The following is a 19,420-nucleotide window of genomic DNA, read 5'->3' as shown; positions in this document are numbered from 1 at the left end:
TCCCTGACATGGTCGGGTCAAAGATCTGTGTTGAGGTGTGTCTTCAATTTGCAAGAATTTGTGTAGTGTTTTTGTATTATGTAACAATGGTTTCATCTTTGCGAACAGCTGCAGCATCTATTTGTACTTCTAACATTAAAAGAAATGTAGGTTCCTCTGACTTTATTTTACTATTTAATTTTCACCCCTCAGCTGTAAAAGACTGTTGGGTATTGGAATCTTACTGACCTTGCTCTCAAGGTCAAAGGTCAAGTTTTCTGAAAGTCTTGTGAATGCATTATCTCGAGAAGAAAATCACGTAGCTGGATCTTCTAGGAGGCTGAGTGGTAGCACTGGCAATATTTTTTTCATTGAAATTTAATTTAGATTAAATCGGGTTGATCTAAAATAAGTTTGACAGCCCTGCTGGATTAATTGTAAAATATGGGTCATAACATTAATGTGAAGCACATGAACAGCTTATATTTTGTTTTCATATTAAACAGTCACAAACCAGTCTAGCACTTCTCCCTGTAATATTTTGTTTCAACCCTTATTTAAGTTTTTTCCTCTAAAAAGGGATCCAGTCTTTCACACTCTTCATCCACTTCAATTTCTTTTGTGCATGTAGTAATTGTGCATATGTGTGTGTGTGTGTGTGTGTGTGTATCCATTTGGTATGTGTCTATTTGTGTGTGTATTGATCTCAGGCTGGGCTGGGAACCCTGCTCTGTGCCAGCTTGGCTGATTAATGGGGTCGTCATGGCAATCGGACGGAATGAGGGTATGAAGCGCAGGCGGCCTGCCTCGCTAGACACCTACACGCCGCTTGGCACACACACTGTCTCGCGCGCACACAGAAATTCACTCTCCATGCTTTACACCTTTCTGACAAACATGCTTGTCACTCATTCTACCCTGTCAGGTTGTTTTTATTGCACGGTGCTTCATGTTTTGGTTTTGGTCGGGTTTTTTTGTTCTCCTTCTTTTCTCTCAAGTTTCTCCTTCTTTGTGTTCATGTGCTGTTGCTACTGCTTCATTTTTTGACAATATCACTTGAGATTCTGGCCACCGGTAATCATTTTGCTCTCAATAGCTCTGGACAAATGCTTTATCGAGTAGATAAAACTCTATTTTCGCTCGTGTTCAAGCTTTCCACCTCAACCTCCCCACAGCTTACTTCTTTTTCTTCTTCTGATCACATCTGTCACTATTTTAATCTCTTTTGCTTTTTTCTGTCTGTTCCTGTGCGTTTTCTTCTTCAAAACTTCCAGTCTCTTGTGTGGCTGATTTTCTTGTTTCTCTTTAGTGTCTCAACATCGTCGTTCACCTTACTCTTATGTCTTCATTTCCCCAGCTCGTCTCTCCACTCTGCCCTCGTCTCTTTCCAGTTTTACTACCTCTTTTATGCCTTTCACCCTTTAACCCTTCTGTATTGCACTCTTTCTTTAGCTACTTCCCATACTCCCTTTGCCCCTCCTTTTCCTCTTTTTCCTGTATTTCTCTCGTGTTTCCCTGCCTACCAACTCCCTCTTTCTCCTCCTTTACTCTGCTGTCCTTTCCTCCCTCCCTTGGCTATTCCAGATGTTACACTGTGGCCCTTGGGATCGCTGGTGAAGAGAGACCACAGGCATATGTGTATTCAAATGTGTGTGTGCGCATTACTTTGTGTGCATACATATGTTTGAATATGGTTGTGTGTGCTTGTGCGCACGCACAACATATCTGTTTGTGTGTGTATAATGCAACAGTGTATGTGAGTGTGTGCGCGTGTGTGCTGTATTAATACATCCCATTGATCAGAGCAGGACCCCTGACAGTCATCATCCCTGAGAACCATCTGGCCGACGCCTGACGCTCCCTCACCCAAACAGAAGCTGACACCCTATTAATCTGCTACCGCCATGCATACATACGTGTGCGTGCGTGTTTCTGTGTGTGTGAATGAATGAATCTGTGACAGTATGTGGAAGAGACTGTGTAAAAGGTTATGTGTTGCGTACACGTGAACATTTTTTCCATGTCTGTGTTTCTGCGTACATGCTTGTGCGTGTCTGTGCTCCACAACTCCACACCGTGCACACACATACGGAGGTATACACGCACCACTCTGCCATCCGCCAACAACAGCCGGCGCTGAAGGGAGCTGAAGGGTGCTTGGAAATTAAGGTTATTACACAAATTGAGCCATATGGTCTAAATATTTCAGAGCTGAAATTTACTAGGCAATAAAAATGGCCCCTACCTCGGTAATGGTGTAAATTACAGCTTAACCACCAGCGCTAATGATGTCCTTCTGTACGCCCCGTAACCAACCGTACATGAAGGACACATTGTTTAAAAAATACCCCAGGAAAAGCGAGGGAGAGAGAGGAAAAGGGAAGAAGGGATGGGGATAGATGGGGAAGGATGAAGTGAAGGGGGGTAAGGAGGAAGTAAAGGAACTGAAGGAAGACAAGACTGAGGGAAAGAGAAATAAAGAGAGGAGTGTAAGAAAGTAAGAAAGTGATTAATATAGAGAGTGGAGAAACAGAGAGAGAGAGAGAGCTAGCAGCATGTTTACAATCTGTTAGTTTACCATTAAGAACCCGTCAGAGAGTGTGGGACAGCGAGGGCCAGCCGGCGAACTGTGTCTTAAAGCCGATATGAGGTTTCACAGGGTCTGTGTGTGTGTGTGTGTGTGTGGGTTGGTGTGTTTGTGTGTGTGTGTTAGGTATGCCATCAGCATGTGTGTATTTAGGCATGTGTAGTCAAAAGATGTAGAAGGATGGACGTTATCAGAACATGCGGTGTGTTTGTCTCCAAACATGTTGAATATTACGTTACAGGTCAAAAAAGAAACAACCCTAAACTCCTGATGTGAGTATGTTCTATGAATTCAATCATTTAGAAATATTTAAGCATTTCAGTGCGTTGGCACTGAGTTTGAGATGAACATATCAGTTTGCAAAGTTCTTAGGTCAGTGGTTCCCAGCATAATCTAAATGGTCTCCCCTTGATCAACATGACCACCCGTTTGTCCAGTACTTGGAGAGTACTCTAGTTATTTCATTGATTATGTTTAATGAACATTTTCAACTGTATATTTGTTATTTTTAGCTTATAATTTCAACTGTCAATCCGTACATTTAACAATTTCCTGTACTTATTGGCTACTTTCAACTAAAAAATGACTTACTTTTTAAAAATGTTAGCTACCTGTTTATCTAGTATGTTTAGCTAACAGTTTCTTTTTGTTTATCTCATTAAACTAACGATGCCTGCTTTTGGCAAGATATTTTAGCAGTTTTTTCACTTTTGGACTTTTATTTATATATTTGAATCATATTCATTAATTTTCTCTGCCTATTACAAATAGGCTTTCTTTTAGTTAACTGTTAACGTTTCTGCTCCAATATGTTCAGGTCAACTCAGCTCCTCAGGTGAAATGAAAATGTTTTTGGGCTAAAGCTCCACAGGATCCCTGGACTATCTTGCCCCCATAAGGATTTCTGTGTTGTGCTTTTGCCAGCTAATATCTAAAGCAAACATGTGAATGCAATAGGTTTAGCGTCACCAAATGGAGGCTTACTTCCTGATTGTCATGTAGAAGATATAATCAGAAGCACAGGATTCACCTCTGCTTACATTTTATAAATATAGAGGAAGTTTAGAGATTACTAAATCAGCTTAACATAAAGACCAAGCAGAATATTCAAGCTGATTTGGCTCCTAGTAACAAAATTAGCCTACCAACAGTTGTAACACTCACAAATTAAACCTTTCTACTTCCTTTGTATATTTATTTATAAATGCAAGTTTAAAAAAAAATAACATTATCTCTCACAAAGTGGCTTTGAGACGGTAGTGACTTTTAGGTCTCCAGTGTGACCTTAAATTTGCAACAAGAGAAGCAAATAAACTCTTTAAGATTCGCTCTCAGTCCATGTACCAGAGAAACCAAACCAAAAAAAAAACACAGTTACGTGAAAGGCTAGCAGTACCTTACGTGCCTGACCTCTTATGATATGTGGCTGTTCTTTAATGTGTATGTGTTACACGTTTTCTAAAGTAACTGTCCAGTTAAGTTTTTCAGCCGCCGTCATGAAAAGGAAAGATTCTCCATCTTACTGCAGTTTTATCCTTGAAAGGGTATACTTTTATTCAATTAATGTAGAAGATATACAGATGTTCATACGTGATGGTAAATCTAAAAACAAATAAGTTACATATAAACGGGCAAAAAGCTTTACTTGTTGCATTTAACCCTCTTTTAACTTGCTGCTCAGCAATCCTTTTTGCATCACTTTAACCATAAACCAGCAAAAGAATGTGGCCGAATAGGGATAACAAGGCTTTGCCCTTGCGCTCAGTGACACCCTTTAACAAATGAGGAAGAGAAAAGAGAGGAGGGAAGAGAGAAATGCAGAGCTGAGTGTGCAGAGAGTGAGGAGAGAGGCATGAGGAGGTTAAGAGAGGAGGAGGAGACAGGTGAAGTGAGGAACAAAGGATTAGAGGAGAGAATAAGGAGACTCATATGCAGAGTTTGTTAGGCCCTCGGCCTATCAGACCTCTTAGTTAGAGGTCTCCATCTCTGATTGGAGGGCTCTCAGCATTCTGGATAAACAGCCAAATAATCAGGCTGCAACACTCCCTCCTCTCCTTTCTGCAATCTTTGTTTCTACTCGTGGGTTGTTTTTTTTGTTTTTTTTGCAGCTCCTCCCTCTATCATTCCATACTGCCCATTCCTTCATCACTGCATGTCCATCTGGAGTTTCCCTGCTTCTGTGTAAAATTACAGTTTTTATCTTATGCTCATCCACAATGCTTGCCCCTTCATTCCCTCTTCTTCTAGCTTCCTCAAGTGATTTTTTTTTCAAGTGAGTTTACGTTCTTACTTCCCTATCTCTTCCTGCTCCGTCGCTCCTACACACACACCCTCTTTCGCTGGGTAATGATAGGTTGGTGTTATTGTGTGTCTGTCTGTGAAGAGGCCACACCACCCAGTGTAGTACTCTCCACTTTGAGTCGGTGTTTAGTACTGCAACCACAATATGATGGTCATCACTTTAAAGGAATGCTGAGAGGGTGCGAATGCATGAGAAAAAGAGAAAAGGACTTGCTATATTTGTGATTACTGAGTCCATTCAAATCTGGAGCATGTGGGAGTGTGACAAGTAACTGAATATTTGTGTTTGCTTTGGAAGTGGGGACCATTTAGTTTTGAGGAGTCCTTCCTACCTCTCTGATGCTGTCTCACACCATGGGCATATATATATTTGACACTTAGCATAATGTCTATCGATTGGTAGGGAAAAGATGGCGGGGTTGCCAAAAAGCCTGTAGGATTTTTGTGATTCTGGTCAGTCTGCTGTCTCCATCAAGTGGATTTTTAAAGCGCTCCCATTCACCTCGCAACAAACAATCATTTCATTACTTTTGATGTCTTTTGTAAAGTTGCGATAAAGAAATATTATTTCCTGAAACATCCTCTAATTTAATTATTATTATGTTTGCCAACAAGCAACAATCCCCTCATTTAAAATTGTGTGTATAAAAAAAATATTTTTTACTTTTTTCCCATTTTTTTTAACTAGCTTTAAAACATAAAACAAGAGACATTTTTCTATTGCCTTGTTTTATGGAATAAAGCTTATCTGAAAATATATCATTAACATGTTCTCTTATTTTAATTTCACAAGAAATCTGTGGATTTTTAGCATGCTGACCATTACTCATTATAATTTGTCCACTGGTCTTTGGCTGCATAACACACACAAATATAAACACGCGCACACACAAGAATATATATACACACTAAATATGCTGTTCCCGGGGTCCAGAGATGCCAGAGCCAATCATGAATGTCTGTGTGAAGTGGGCATGCCTGTTCCAGACCCCTGCAGTCCCTCTCTACATCTGTGCTGGCCACAGACATAACACATGCCTAATGGCCACTCCGTGTGTCTGTGTGGTGTGTTTGTGTATGTGTGTGTTTGTGTACGTGTCGCACAAAGGTCTCTATGTGTCAGGGTTTGTCTAACGCACCCTGACTAGCAGGGACACCCATGCAGGGCATTTTGCAAACAGACACAGGGCAATTGTTCCAGCAGCATTGAATTAGGCATGCACGCATAAATATGCACACACACACACACACACACAAACTTGGCTTGAGAGCTTGGCATGGGGTGCAAGAGATCAGTGTGTGGTGTACTGGCTCACCTCAGAAACCTCTGAAAACAATTACTGCTCTCACAGGGCTGGTCAGGGCACAGCTTGTACTAATAGGCTGGACAATTGAATTGAATTGAATTGAATGGAACTGAACTGGATGAGATGAAGTGATTTGAGCTGAATTAAGATCATTTAAGTCAAATCTGATGTTAACATGTTTTATCACATACATGAAAGAAGTAAGACACACAATAAAAAAAGCTGAAACAGCGTGGTGCTTTATTATCTCTGCAGGAATTAATATGACCGAGCAGAGAAGCCAGAGAAGGCCTGTAGAGACAAACGTCCTAAAGGCAGACCAGTTGGACCCCATTCATCTGTCACTAGGCATTGTTCTTTGATGTATTTTCTTGGGCGCTCATCTTACGTTTACCTATTCTTTTATCATGCGTGGGTTCGATACAAGGAGTGAAATGAAGTGTTTGTGTATGTGCATGCATGTGTGTAGCCATATGCTAATGCTGGTCTGTCTCTGTCTCTCTGCGGGGCCTAGAACTGTGGCCTTTGTGAGATAATCAGCATAATTCTTTTGACAAATACACATGGTTATTCTTAATTAGTATCACACACTGTCCCCCTGGCTGCGGCATGCCTCTCTACCTGAATATCACGCATACCCACAGATGTGCAGTCTCACACACACACACACACGTGCGTGAACAGTTCTCGGGACACATTGGTACATACAAAACAAGACGCTCCACATGTGGCCTTACTTGAGTAAATAAAAACAGATACCAGTACATGTGCACACACATGCAGGCTGGCACTTTAATTTAGGCACTCAGTCCACAGGGCCTCTTCTTTAGCTCACACACACACACAGGAGAAGTCAGAAGAAAGATACAGAAGATTGAATAGATTGCTTCTTTGCAGTCAATGTTAAGTTGTGTTGAACCATCTAAGATCCAAGAGCTCTTTAATGTATAAATTAACAAGACCTCTTCCTTTCTTTTCTCTTCTTTCCTGATCATTGTCTCCATTTCTGTACTTCTGTCTTGTTTACGCTGCCTCCCTGTCTCTCTTTCTTTCTCTTGACCTCCCTTTCCCCCTCTCTGTTCTTTTGCATTTTGTATGATTAATTGGTGACTTTGATCATCCGCACACATATGCACCAGCCCATGCAGAGTGAATTTAGCTTGACAAGAACCTTTTCCTTTCATATCTTAGATTGCAGCTTCCCCCGTGGTCCTTGATAGGTTGGCTGTGGTTTTGGGTGGTTTTTGTTGGCAGTTTTACTTCTACAGTATCTAGAAGTACAAGTGTAATACTCCAGTGTTTCACAAAGTGGAATACTTTATATTTTGTAAAGCACTTGATACATGCAGATTACTTACCATTTGGAAGCTGGCCCCAACATTGAAATGAGGTTACCGGTATATTGCTGAATTGGAAGAAGCAGGTTGGGAACTCCAATCCCAGCTGTATGGTTTTCAGTATGGTGCTCCCACTGATTTATCTAGTGGATTAAATTAAATTTACCTGGTAACTTTCAGTTCATGTCATGATTTATTTTGTAGTTTTTCGTGTATGCCATTACCTACGCATTGTCAGATACCTTAAAAGTATTTGCTCGGTGTGGCTGTGTTTGTCTTTGTGTGGCTTTGCACGCTGTGTGTGTATGTGAAAGTGCATGTATGAGAGAGGAATAGTTATTGAGGGAGCTGTTAATGTAATGTAATAGTTGTGTGTTTCAGTGCTACACTGTTTGATTACAGCCTGTCTGCGTGCCTGTGTGTGTGAATTTCACAGTGCTTGATTGTTGAGTGTGTGCGTGTGATGTAGCGAGCAGGCCGTTAATGTGGTGTGTTTCAGTGATAAAGTGTTTGAATGTATTGCCATCTAGAGGCATGTAGCAGAGTCTCCACGCTCCTATAAAATCTGCCAGCGCCAGATGCTGCTATTGACAATGTGCATATGTTAACCGCTTTATAGGCCACATGCCTCACATATTTCACTGGCTTTTAAGGTAGAGAGATCTCTCATTCCTGCTCACTTAATCTGTCTCTCCCTTTTGCCACATCTATCTTTTTTTTTCTCACCCGCTTTAGCTTTCTCCCCTCTTTTTCTACTTCACTCAATCTCTCCATGTCTTACTCTTTCTCTCACCCCCCTTCCTCTGTCTCACCTTCTTTTATTTGCTTCATCAGTTATTAACTTACTCACCTCTTACTTTTTCTCTTTTAACTCTCTGCCCTACATTACTCTACTGACACATACTTTTTTTAAAATTCCACTGTCTTTTTTTCCTTTGTCTCCATTTCTCTCTCCCACCACCCGTTTCTCTTTCTATCTCTTCCCATCCTTTCCCCACCCTTTCTCGCTCTGTCCCTCCCTCCCTCCCTCTGTCTACTGAGAAGTGCTGTGATTTGCAGGAGGATTTAGCTTGTGTCTAGGTGTCTAGGGGCTTATTAATCCTATTTTGCTGTGGATGAAAAATATGTTGGCTTCCAGACATGAAAACAGTGAATACATGCATTCTGGTTCATCCTTGGTGCCAAGCTACGGTGATTTGTCTGGGTTTTCATTTGACTCAGTTTGAATCTGAGTCTTTTTGATCCCTTTGACGCTGCATTGAAGTGGGTTACCAGTTAATCTCTTTACATATGCTCGGTTATGTGAAAGCATACAGTCCTGAACAGACAATTTTAACTGCAGACTCAACTCTTGAAAGAAGTGTGATCTCCTGTGTTGTATATCCACACAAATATGTTCACACACACACTGAAAAACATCACTCTCATACCTGCTTCAAAGCGCACAGTCATAAACAAACACAAAATCAAATAGGCAATGCTACATCCTGGAGCCTGGTGCTCCCAGACTACCATGTCATCGCACGCTAGGGCCTTTTGAAACAACAGTGTGTCTCTTATCAATTAGTAAATGGTGTTCCCTCTGTATCACACACACGCATACACACTGCCCCTGTGTCTGCCAGGGTGTTGGGCTAGGTCCCACTGCCTAAAGCTACTGGCAGACATCCTGTGCCTGTGTCTGTTTGTGTATGTGATATGAAAGGGTGCATGTGTGACATAAACGCACAATCTGGAAGCTTTGAATTCACCCATAAGGGACAGCTGTCTGCCTGCCAGTCTCTCTCTCTCTCTCAGTCTCTGCCACTTTTCTGGTGTCTGCTTACCACTGCAGAGGATGTATGTTGAAATGTTGATATGGCAAATCCCAAGTTATGTCATCTTAGCTTGCCATTGTTTCAATGCTCCTTTTCATTCCATGTTTTAATGAGTAATGCTCTGGTTTTTATTCATGCAGGATTTGTTTGTGTAACTAATTTTGTCTCTCCCGTCTCTTGCTTTGGCTCTCTACCCACTTTCATGTTAGCCTTTATGTATCTGCCATTTTGTTCCTTCTTAACGCCTGACCAATTATTCTGTTGTCTTCACCCAACCATGTCTTGACCCCACTATTCTTCTTCCCTGTTATCTTTTTCTCCAACCTTTTCTCTCATGATGTTACCTTTTTATCTCCTATCTTTTTATATCACACACTGCTCTTTTTGTCTCTCTCAGGATTCACAGCTAGAGGCAATAGTCTATGGTCTTGAACCATACAGTCAGTACAGTCTACAAATAGAAGCTTTGAATCGGGCAGGTAGGTTGAATTTGTTGAGAAACTAATTTAAAAGATGATTTAGACCAGCTACTGAACACCCCCAATGAATCTGTCCTGTAACTTTTCAGGCAGCGTGTCCAGTCCGTGGGTGGACATTAGGACCCTGGAGGCTTCTCCAGCCGGCGTGCCTAACTTCACAGTGGAGCAGAGAGAGCAGGGCAGGGCGTTACTGCTCAGCTGGGATCCACCACAGTCTCCAAATGGAGTCATCACGGTACATCGATACACATAAGAAAATCACTGAGCATATTCCAAATAGTGCGGTCCACCTAAGATAAGATGCAATAGTAACAAGGTAGTTACGGCAATATAGCATACATAGACCCACATGTGAAAGTCCACAAGACCCCCAGAAACATGAAGCACAATATCTCAGTGTAGTTTATATGTGCACAACTTCACATATTTTTTTGGTGTATGCTACATGTGCAACCTGCAACTAAAGTCAGTGCTGTTCGCATGTCCTACTTAAACCCATATGTTTCATATTTGTCTTTAAATTTCTCTTCTTTCTCTTGTCTCCTTTTGCAGATGTATAACTTGTACAGTGAGGGGAACCTAGAGTTCAGTGGTTTGTCACGTAGTTTCCTTTTTCGGCGTTTGGAGCCATGGACCGTTTATACGCTGACTCTTGAAGCTTGTACCTCCGCAGGCTGCACACGCACCCCTCCTCAGCGCATTGCCACAGCAGCAGCACCACCTGCTTCCCAGTCTCCCCCTAGGCCTCTCTTTGTTGGCTCAGACCAGGTGTCACTTACCTGGGGCCCTCCTTCTCAACCCAACGGGCCAATTAAAGAATATTTCTTACTTGGGAGGCGTTTGGAAGAAGAAGGGAGTGGGAGAAGTAAAGAAGAGGATATTGAAAGGGGGAAAGTAGGTGAAACTCTTAAAATGTCTAAATTTAGAGTCAATCTGACCAGTTGTAGGAGGGCTTGGTAGAATATACTAGAGGTCCCAGTTTATAAAATATTGTTTTATGTCCTGTTTTTTTATTGATATATATATTTAAAAAATATCACAGTTTACGAGGTTAACAATTAAAATTGCATTAATATTGTGCTGCCAACAGATCCTCTTCAGAGAAGCATCCCCACGACAGGCTGAAACCTACTCCTATACAGTATATGGTTTGCGTCCATGGACACAGTATGAGTTCAGTGTCTGTACTTATAACCCAGCTGGGCACACTTGCAGCCCTTGGGTAACAGTAATGACCAGACAAGCCCCCCCTCGTGGCTTAGCCCCCCCAACAGTGAGTCATCTCCAGGGCCGGCCCAGTGAGGTAGTGGTGTCCTGGACTCCTCCTTTGGAGCCTAATGGAGTACTTCAGTCTTACAGGATTAAGAGAAACAACGTCAGTTTCTCTTTCAGTTTTGACCCCACTGTTCTCAGCTACACAGATGAAGACCTCGTGCCTTTTTCAGCATACAGGTATTGCTTTTTTTGTTTGTGTTTTGTAGCCATACTATTTTGTAGTTTCTGGTTAACAACTTTATAAATGTGAAGACCAAACTTCATTTTATTTTGCTTTTGTCCACAGCTACTCAGTCATAGCCTGCACGTCTGAGGGATGTATCACCAGTCCTCATACAAACATCACAACTCTAGAGGCTCCTCCTGCCATAGTGGAAGCTCCCAGAGTGGGCAAAATCACATTCAATAGTATGCATGTTTCCTGGAGTAAACCACTGACACAGAATGGAGAGGTGACTCAATATGTGCTGAAACTTAACAACGAACAGGTTTATCGTGGAAGAGACCTAAATACAGTGTTATCAGGCCTGCAGCCACATACATCATATACACTGGTTCTGCTGGCTTGTACTAGTGGTGGATGTACTGCCAGTCTCACAATGTCCACTTCAACAGAGGAAGCTCCTCCCACTGGCCTGTCTGCCCCGACACTTAAGGTTGTGTGTTTATCTTTGACTTGTATTTAAAACCTTTATTGCCAGCGTTTATTTTCTGCTAGCGTTGGTTATTTTCTATTTTATAAATTGAATTATTTACCAAATATTAAACACAACTGGGGAATCTGCTTGATGTGCTTTTATGTTTCATTTGAAGGTTACTGGCCCAGAGTCAGTGGAGATTAGCTGGAGACCACCAGAGCACCCTAATGGCATCATCACAGGGTACGAACTCCGCCGAGATGGAGAAGTTATCTATGTTGGCACGGAGACGCATTACCACGACTTCATACTTTTGCCAAGCGTGGAATACAATTATGTTGTCAGGGCCAACAACAGCAGAGGCGCTGTGAGCAGCACAGTAGCCACTGCAAAGACGCATCCATCAGCTCCGTCTGGTGTGGGTCTCCCAACATTAACACCTGTAGGACCAAACCAGGCAAGTCGTCGTTTATTTAGTCATTGTGAGTGAAGCTGAATCAAGATCTTGTTAATGAAAGTTTTTTATGCTGTTCTTTATCTTACTAGGTGAGAGTAGAGTGGCAACCTCCAGCCCGTCCTAATGGAGACCTAGTGAGTTACACTGTTTATCAAAGAGATCCAGTCCAGCTCAGCATCATCAGCAGTGATTTCACTCCACAAGATAGTGCCTTCTCAGAAAGACACACTATTCTTCATGGGCTGGCTCCTTACCACAGGTCAGTCAGTCTCCACGACTCTCCAACCTTTAGACAGTAAAACACATTTATTTATTATTATAACTGTGTGTTTTTAGATCAAGTTTGACAGGTAGCTATATATGCTCAGTGTAGCTTTTGCTGGTGTTATAGTTCTTTGTTCCCCAAACTGGTTGCAGAAATGTTTCGCAACTCAGTTTGACATTTCAATGGACAATGCTAACAGTAAAACTTCAAAAATTTCCAAAACTGAGGGAATCATGTACAAGCGATTAGTCGCTACAAGGAACAGTTTCACTTGGTTTTACTTTTAAAAAAAAAAAAATAATTTAAAATTCTAAGAATCTATTATGTTTATTTAAGTCTCTATATTATTATTTACGTTCACATTGACAATTAAGCGTACAAACCACAAAACAAAAAACGTTACAGTGTAATGTGAAATGGACAGAATCAGTGATGGTGGCTTTTCAAAGCAGGAAATAAAAGAAAAAAGAAAAGAAAGAAAGTCAACTTTTAACATTTTGACAACAGTGTGGACCTACCATTGTACTATGTATTTCTGATTAAGGGTGCATCTGCAGTTGGCTGGCTATTTCTGTGTACACATAATGTGTGTGAACCCACAGGACTCAAAACATGTGAGCTCATCAGACTTTTCTATATGACGTCTCCATGTTAATGTTCTGTTTGTCCCCTGTTTCTGTTTTCTATTTGTGGGCAGGTATGAGGTGAGGGTGGAAGCTTGCACAGAACTAGGTTGTTCCTCCAGTGACTGGTCATCTATACTCACGCTGGAGGCTCCCCCTACTGGACAGACAGCACCACTGTTAGACCTCCAACCTGACAAAGATACCAAACTACAGACCAGCTTTCTACTCACCTGGTCCCCTCCAGCTCAGCCAAATGGTAGAATCCTGTATTATGAGGTGCACCGCAGACTGGATAGCCCCACGGCCACCCACAACAGTGATGCAGTAACAGCTGTTTACAGGAATTCCTCTACTACGTGGAAAGATAATGGACTCCACCCATACACTGTATACCAGTACCAGGTATGTTATTTGTTTTGGGTAGAAAAGAAGGTTTGAAAGTGTTGACAGTAGACATTAGTAGCCACTAGAATCACAAACATAAAGTATCTTTTAACATTTTCAAATGATTTTTTTTAAATATAGAGGTTGAAGGCTTGATTCTGCAGAGCATGAGTGCCCTGCTTTTTGTCTTCTGCACCAGTCAGAACACACACACGCACACATAAAGCAAAAAGACCACTCTCATGCATCAACTGGTATGACATCCATATACTCGAACAATCACAGACACACAAACACACGAGTAATCAGACAGGTGTTAAATGGAGTGGTCCATATTCATGCTGTTGTGCTCGTGCATTGGTACACTAATTGACAGGTTAGCCCTTTGGAAGCAACAATAACATTAGCATTCCTGCCTGTCAGACATATGAGCTGAGGCCAGAGAACCGGTGTAATTGATTGAGTTTGCCTGATTGTAGCACCGTCTTTATTTACGAGGGTCCTAATTTATGACATGAGGAGGGAGGGAAGGAGGAGCTTTGGGAGATGACGAGCGGGCAACAGAGCCATTAATCACTGGGCCCTCTGAGCACCCCACTTCCTGATTACCAGCCAGCCAATCGAATTAACTGTTAGCCTCCTTGGTAACAGAGCTTGTACTGGAAAGACCTTTTAATGGTGACCGCTACACGTCCCCTGAGGATTTTCCTCTGGGGAATTGGGATGCATGAACAATGCGGTGTTGAGTATTGGTGAAGTCATGTGTTTTTTGTTTGGGATTTTTTCTGTCCACGTAAACATAAGTGAGTGTCTCAGAGTGCATAGAAACTGTAAATATTTATAGATATTTCATCTCACCATGCGTTTCTCTGTTTTTCTAAGCACTAAGTGATGTTTTCTTAGTCAGTGTATTGATCTGTCTTTCTGTACACACTGTACCACTTACCTGCTTGGTTGTTTTACTCTCTGTCTGCCCGACTTTATTTAGCTGTTATGTTGTGTCTGTTACCGGGACCTCATCCTTTCTCTCTGTGTTTCAGGCGTACACAAGGACAAGTCAGTTCAGTTTAGCACACCACAGCACAGAGAGAGAAATCATATTAGGCTAATTACACTGGGTCATAAGCTTCTATTGACAGCTTTATGCTTGGTTTTAATTACTGCCCGCTTTCACACAACTTAGCCCCTTCACCTCAACTAGATGCACCCGCCAAGTAGTACCGTCAGCCTATCAGAGCACAAAGTTTGATTCCGCAGTCCAGCCTTCCAATAAAAAGGCTGGAATACTATCTGGAAGTTTCCTGAAGTCGTTTGTTGCCATGGTGGCTCATTTGCTGCCACGGAAACTAACAGGGTATATTTTTATTTTTTGTCTAATAAACCAAATCATGGCCCAATGGACGAGGGGAGGACAAGAGAGGAGAGGAAGCAGTAAAAAGTCTGTAGATGATATAGGGACAAGGAGATTAGTTCTGTCTTTTAGCAGTGGATCAAGTGCAAGGTGATCTGGGCTGACTTTAGCTGTGAACTTTTTCCTCCATTCTGTCTATGTGGCACAAACTTTTTAATCAAACCACAAAAACCATGCATCTCATTGAAGCGTACACTGTGTTGCTACCAGGGTAGGGAAAAGATGGTTGTTGCTGGGTAGAAGTATTTTATTGCTGCAGTTCATAATTTCTTATGGCAGCAGTAGCAAATTTGATTTATACCATCTCAAGCAACAAGTCATGTGACAGTTCCTGCGCAGGATCTAAAAATGCTGCTAAGAAAATCCATTTAGCTGATGCTATTGCTCTTTTTTTCAGCCTGTTTAAGTGTGCTTTCTTTGTTCCAAATCCAAATTTTTATAACAGTATGAGTAAATGTGACTGGCCACAGGTAACACCGTTGCAGGAGAACATGCAATCAAGGCCATAATTAATGTACAGTAGAGAACTAATTACTTCTCAGTTCCCCTCTGTACGCTACTAAAATTTTACAACAGCACATACATTTGTTCATTTACAGTAATAATACTTAGGAACCATTCATATTTACATATATAGATACATACATATATGCTTTAGGATTTGTATATGCAACATTTATCCAATTAAAGTTTCTTTATCTTTCGGTTCTCCAGCAGTTTCTCTTTTTTCATCAGTATCAAAGGATTTGTAACACATAAACACATAAAGTATCAGTATGATGTCAATAACCTAAATAAACATGATCTACTAGTGTGTTTCTATCTTTTTAAAAGATATTTGGACTTTCTTTTCATTTTCCTACATATTTAGTGTATTGTTTTCAAATTCGGAGAACATATATCTAAATATGTTTTTTGAAAATGAAGTTTACATATGGCTGCATTTTCTAATGAGTTTGTCGATTCAGAAATATAACCACTGAGCTACACCTTTTGTGTCACTTATAATAACCATGTTTTATCTAAAAACATGCAGTTTAATTGCAAGAGGAGAGCAGCTGCCAGTCTGAAAACACTATCAGTAAAGTGTTAATTTCATATGAAAGGTTTTGATATTCTTGAGAAATCTGTTAGCAGAGCAGGTGATGAAAGCCCAGAAGTTTGCTCTAACATATATTGTGTGTCGTGGGAAATAACTACAATCTAAACATAATCTTATCTGTAGAACTAAACATATCTGTATCTATATACAAAAGAACACCAAGTTTAAATTTCTCCTGATTCCTCTGTTTGCTACCCTGCATCTTGCCCACCTTTCATCCTATCTTCCTTCCCCCCTGATCCCCAGTCGCTCCATCCTCCATTCTTCCTTCCTCTCTCCATCTTGGTCCATCTGTGCTGTCACTTAGATCAATCAGTCTGATTGATCACGGCCTAATTGACTATTATTGAGGTTAATTCAACTCGTAACACCCCTGCATGCACATGCATGCACGCAGAAATCTTGCAATCATACCCACAAACAAAAAACCCACACGCACAGACACACACTTTCAACACTAAAGCTCAGACCCATCCATCTGCCTTCTGCACTACTTCTGACAGGCTACAGATGACTTACACATGCAAATCTCCACCCTGCCTGACCCTGTGCTGTGTACACCTTCTAATTATACCCAAAACAACCACACAAATAAGATTACTCTATGGTGTGTGTGTGTGTGTGTGTGTGTGTGTGTGTGTGTGTGTGTGTGTGTGTGTGTGTGTGTGTGTGTGACTCCTTGATGAAGGTGAAAAGTAATTGTCATGCAGATATGTTAGTGGTGAGTTGCATGGTGAAAAGGTTTTGCTCTGACTGCTGATGGTAGTTTTGATGGATGGTCCAGTGAATTGATGTATAACTTTCTGTTGGTCTGGCGAATACTGGGTAATTAAGAAAAGCCGTCTTCATCATGAAGAGTTCATAAAATGCATCTGAAATCCTAATGTTTGGGGCAAATAGTCTGTATCACATGTTCTCATTTGCTTTTATACATCAGTTATTGACTTGTGCTTGCATAATGTGCAAACTGAAAAGTTACCACATAACTGATAAATGTGCGGTCTTATCTGACAGGTGTGGGCAGTTAATTCAGCTGGTCATTCAGCCAGTCCATGGGTGAGTGGAAGAACAGGGCCTGCCCCACCTCAGGGTGTAGGACCCCCTATTTTTCTGCACGTTTCAGCAACGTCAGCTGTAGTGGACATCCATGCTCCTGCCCAACCCAATGGGATTATTAGTCTTTACAGAGTGTTCTCGCTGGACCACAACAACCACACTCTGGTAAAGAGTCTTCTACTATATTCAGTAATACACTTAATAATAACTTGTCCTTGTTATGTTAACTTAAACACATTTTACCCCTCTCTGTCCTCTCCCTGTAGCTCTCAGAGGGTACATCGCATCCGCAGACACTCCACGATTTACGTCCCTATACCCAGTACTGGGTAGGAGTGGAGGCCTGTACTTGCTATCAGGTAATAATACTAAATGTAGGTTAGGCATTATACTCAGGGTCTATACAACTATACTCGGTCATTAAAGTTGAATACTATCTGGTAATATGTGGTATCTTTGTTGATAGTCTGTGCAGAGTTTGGATGTTCTCTCTCGGTCTGTGTGGGTTATCTTCAGGTCCTTCAGCTTCAGCTGCAGACCAAAGACATGCTTGGGGTTTAGTTAATAAGGGATTCTAAATTGGGCGTAGGCTTGAGTGTTTGTCTGTCTCATTGTGTTAGCCCTGCAACAGATTGTACCTATCCCAGCTGCCTCTTGCCCTGTGACAGCTGGGATAGGTACAAGTCCCTGTTGCCAATCTGATTTAGATAACTGGAAGAAAATGGATGGGAAATATTTATGATTACCTCACCTATTGGTCAAATTTCAAATGCAGATTCAAATACTTACATCTCTTTTGCTGATTGAAAGTCATTCCCGAGTATTGTAGTTGCAAGTGAGGCCATATTTTTTAACACTTTTAAAATCTCTTCTTTGTGAACCATCATCAGTGCTGTAGCCGTGGTCCGCTGAGTGAGCTCCACACTCTTGCTGCTGCCCCAGCCCACCAGCCTCCTCCTCGCCTTGTCACCGTGACCTCCCGCTCTGTTCAGATGGAATGGGATGAGCCTTTGTCGCCCAATGGACTCATCGAAAGGTAAGAGAAAATCTTGAATTACATTTTGTTCTTGAAAAGTGGCGTGAGGCAACTGAAGTTGTGATGTAGCACTATATAAATAAAAATTAACCAAATGGATTTGGCTTAAATAAACCTGTACTTCCTTACTTATTTGAAAAGTGCACATACAAACTAAAAGAAAGAAACCCTATCATCTTGCTTTCACTTACACTCCTTTACTCTTTGTACCCAGCTGTGAGCTTCACCTCAGATCGCCTTGCCCTCAGCCCTCCCAGCCTATACCCCTACCTTGTATTGAAGGACCAACAGAAATCAGTTTTTTTGGTAAAAAGCGGAGCTACAATGTTACAGGTGAATATAAAGATATATCATGCACCAGTGCCACTGAAAAGTAACACATACAGTAAGAAAGAATCGTAAAATCAATGTTAGGTGATTTAAAATAATAGTTTTTATTCTGTAAGTCTTGATTATGCTGGGATAACTGTTTTGAAACGTTTTTCTGCTTTATGAGTTTTCTGTGACTAACACAATTAAACTGCGCAGGTCTCGAGCCGTACTCCACATATGAGCTCAGAGCTGCCTGCTTTAATAACATGGGCAGCACTGCCTCCAACTGGACTACTGTCCACACTCTCAGTGAAGGTAACACATTTATTACTGCCTCAGCAGTCAGTAATATCTAGTTTTAAGAATGATAAAAAACACATTCAGATTTTCTCTTACCATCATTCTTTCTCCCTTCAGCCCCCCAGTATGTATCCCCCTTCTCAGTAGACAGTAACCTGACTGTTATTTGGCTGGACTGGACTGGGTCTTTCTCCCTGAACGGATACCTGAAGGAGTACAGTGTGACTGAGAGCCAGCTGAGGATCTATACTGGCTTCTACAGCTATCTCCATGTTCCACGCATCTCACAGAAAAGTAAGAGCAACATACAGCATACATAACACAACATGTGCACTTAGAGAAAAAAGAACTAAAGCAAGCAGTAAACTATAAATCTTGTAAAAAAAATTTGAATACAGAATGAACAGCTTTTTGATTAGAGTAGGTATGCTGAAAAAGCTTTGAGAACTGAATAAGCTTCAATTTTAAATCTCTTTCTGTTTCAGTTTGGTCCTTTGTATGAATGTTTCTCACCCACTCTGATTTTATTTGAGTTGCATATTGTAATTAGCCCTGCGGGGGACAGAGAGCCTGGTTACCATCATCTATACATGCTTATTTTATTGTAACCCAGAGTTGTTTTCTTTTCTGTCTTTCCCTCTCTGTTCCTCTAAGCTCTGTCATTTCAGGTGACTTGTACCACAAACAGTGGCAGTGCCAGCACTCCCACCATCAGATATAGCCCAGCCACAGGCCTTGGTAACGCGCGCGC

At 41.4% G+C, this 19,420-nt stretch overlaps 1 protein-coding gene across 1 annotated transcript in view; it reads left to right on the top strand.

Moving 5' to 3' along the window:
• The window catches only part of ush2a (Usher syndrome 2A (autosomal recessive, mild)), a 216,151-nt gene that overhangs the window by 193,505 nt on the left and 3,226 nt on the right, over window positions 1-19,420 (top strand). Inside the window, exons 75-89 of the mRNA XM_013910893.1 lie at window positions 9,726-9,807; window positions 9,897-10,042; window positions 10,360-10,701; window positions 10,898-11,259; window positions 11,369-11,738; window positions 11,896-12,177; window positions 12,267-12,436; window positions 13,140-13,470; window positions 16,980-17,186; window positions 17,288-17,380; window positions 17,912-18,057; window positions 18,272-18,390; window positions 18,586-18,684; window positions 18,787-18,963; window positions 19,324-19,407. Of these exons, the coding sequence (XP_013766347.1) occupies window positions 9,726-9,807; window positions 9,897-10,042; window positions 10,360-10,701; window positions 10,898-11,259; window positions 11,369-11,738; window positions 11,896-12,177; window positions 12,267-12,436; window positions 13,140-13,470; window positions 16,980-17,186; window positions 17,288-17,380; window positions 17,912-18,057; window positions 18,272-18,390; window positions 18,586-18,684; window positions 18,787-18,963; window positions 19,324-19,407 (3,010 nt within the window). The remainder of the gene's footprint in view (window positions 1-9,725; window positions 9,808-9,896; window positions 10,043-10,359; window positions 10,702-10,897; window positions 11,260-11,368; window positions 11,739-11,895; window positions 12,178-12,266; window positions 12,437-13,139; window positions 13,471-16,979; window positions 17,187-17,287; window positions 17,381-17,911; window positions 18,058-18,271; window positions 18,391-18,585; window positions 18,685-18,786; window positions 18,964-19,323; window positions 19,408-19,420) is intronic.

This window comes from Pundamilia nyererei, unplaced genomic scaffold (assembly GCF_000239375.1).
Source record: "Pundamilia nyererei isolate P.nyererei 1_Seehausen unplaced genomic scaffold, PunNye1.0 scaffold00051, whole genome shotgun sequence".
NCBI lineage: Eukaryota > Metazoa > Chordata > Actinopteri > Cichliformes > Cichlidae > Pundamilia > Pundamilia nyererei.
The sequence above is the reverse complement of the archived record's forward strand: the minus strand, read 5'-3'. Positions and strand labels throughout refer to the sequence as shown.